The sequence below is a fragment of the Aegilops tauschii genome, chromosome 7, assembly GCF_002575655.3.
Source record: "Aegilops tauschii subsp. strangulata cultivar AL8/78 chromosome 7, Aet v6.0, whole genome shotgun sequence".
Lineage (NCBI taxonomy): Eukaryota > Viridiplantae > Streptophyta > Magnoliopsida > Poales > Poaceae > Aegilops > Aegilops tauschii.
In genome coordinates, this window is record NC_053041.3 from 347,392,076 (window position 1) to 347,394,189 (window position 2,114).

Sequence of the window (2,114 nt, forward strand, 5' to 3'; positions counted from 1 at the left end):
TAAAATTTTCAAAGTTTTCTGGATACTTGTTCTAACACAAACTAATTTCAGCGAAAGCAATTTATCACAAGCAAACTGACGATACATAAGCAAACAACAGAAAGAAAATTTGATGATAATTCTAAAACGACATTGTTTTTACAAAAGAAATGTTCGATATGAAGCAACGGACATAATCAAAAGCTTGCATACATGAAACAAAGAACAACACAATGACTAAAGTAAAGTGAAACTAAACATAGCCCTGATTATTTCTAGTTGCTGTATTGGATTACAGCCTTGTTCTTCTTCTTCTTTGCTTGTTTGTCTCTTTTTGCCCTGTCCAGTCCCATTATGACATCCTAGATGATTCTCCATGACTCATATGTTGCGCATGCATCTATTGCTGCATACTTGATAAGCTTTTCTGGCAGCGGGCAAAATCCTCACAGAGTATGGTCCTCCTTGCGGTTAATTTTTTTCTTCATGACATGGTAGTGAATGTCTATCATCCTGCCGGCAACATCAGCCAAAGAGTCAAACTTCTTTTTATTGTATGGGTCTCTCTGTTCCACCTGAATATCAATGTAGTTGTCGGAGTTGATCTCCAAACCAGATAGCTTCAGCTTGCTTTTGTCTCCTTCAATGGCGAATCCGACAAAGGTGTACTCACCATTCATGAGGAATTTGTCTAGTTCCATTGGCCTGCAAGATGTTTGTATAGAGTGAATATAGTTTATTTTCTTAGAACTACCAATTTTTTTTGTTTTTTCTGAAACTGAACTGCAATATGAATATCCGAATCTGTTGCAGTGAGTAGTTGCTAATACTTTGTTCAGCATAACTAGTAAATCTGATAATATATTGCATAAACAATGCATGTTTTGTGCATGCTTGTATTCTTGAACTGAATTTCATACATGTTTTGTGTAGTAATGTTGTTGTTTTCTATTGTTCAGTCAAATAGTTTGTATTTGGTAAAACAAAATAAAACAACGTGTATTGCTAGATCATATAATTCAAGAATTGAACACATGAGTGACATATATGGAGCCAGATGAAAACTGTCAATGAATTCATATGCGATGCTTTTCAAAAATGAGAACCATAGTTTAAATATTGGCAATTGCAGTGAAGAAACTTTAAAATCAATATTGACAAGCAATAGTACAGATTGATAGTTATTCTGACCTGTCTTTAGCTGCAGAGATGTGGTAGACAAGGCGTTCTTTTCTATGCATAGCTGGAGCACTGCTACCCGCTGTGGCTTCAGGTACTGCGTGTACTCGACATCAACGCCGACTAGTTTAACGGGCATTCCACCGAGCTTCCTCCTGAGCGTGGACAACATCTTGTCCACGTCTTCACCGTTGCTTGTGCAAACGACGTGGAGCTTGTGGTTGCCATGGAGGTCGACGTCATGGAGCTCCCTGGTGTACCTGCGGCGCTGCTTGTACAGAGGTGCATCCGCCATGACTCTCCTCTGCTCTCTCGTGTTTGTTCTAGAAAGAGGTTAGTGAAAGGAAGTGTGGAGAAGAAGATGCAATGGGGTTTTTGGGGGGACGAAGCAGTTGTGTTTTCTCCTCTGCTCTCCTTGACAGGACGTGGGAGAGGTGGAGCGGGGTGGTAGCGTGGTGGGGCTCTGTTTTTAGTTACGTGGCAACTGCAGAGAGGTTTTGCTATGAGGAGGCTCCGTTAGTGCGTTGGAAATCCGGAACGTCGTCGCCTCTTTTTTCGTGACTAGTTCAGGTATGCACGCAACTGTCAGAAAATGTGATGATTGTGTTGTCGGTGAATTTTCCTAGTAAGTGCACTTCTTTGCTATCAGAACAGAACTGCGTATGTCCACATAGTGTACTCCATGGAAGTGAAATTTATTCTTCGTACACTGAATTATATCAGATTAGGATTCACACAGATGTACGCACATTTAGTTTTTTTATGGAGTTCTTTTTTTCTCTTTTTTTGATGGTAATGCAACTTTTGTGTGCATGGAGGGTAGTGTGGGTAGTGTTGGAAATATGCCCTAGAGGCAATAATAAAATGGTTATTATTGTATTTCCTTGTTCAGGATAATTGTCTATTGTTCATGCTATAATTGTATTAACTGGAAACCGTAATACATGTGTGAATAC

At 39.5% G+C, this 2,114-nt stretch overlaps 1 protein-coding gene across 1 annotated transcript; it reads right to left on the reverse strand.

Annotated features, from left to right (window-relative positions):
- Positions 1-425: 425 nt before the first annotated feature.
- Positions 426-1,453, reverse strand: LOC141027152 (uncharacterized). The gene is made up of 2 exons (XM_073504120.1): positions 1,171-1,453; positions 426-619 (listed from the first exon to the last, which is right to left on the reverse strand). The coding sequence occupies exons 1-2, from the start codon at positions 1,451-1,453 to the stop codon at positions 426-428; spliced, it is 477 nt and encodes a 158-aa protein (XP_073360221.1).
- Between the last annotated feature and the right edge of the window lie 661 nt (positions 1,454-2,114).

Excerpts from the sequence above, each read along its gene's own strand:
- LOC141027152 (XM_073504120.1), bottom strand. The coding sequence starts at position 1,453 with ATGGCGGATGCACCTCTGTACAAGCAGCGCCGCAGGTACACCAGGGAG. Across the intron at positions 620-1,170 it reads ATCTCTGCAGCTAAAGACAG|GAGACAAAAGCAAGCTGAAG; the intron begins GTCAGAATAACT and ends TCGCCATTGAAG.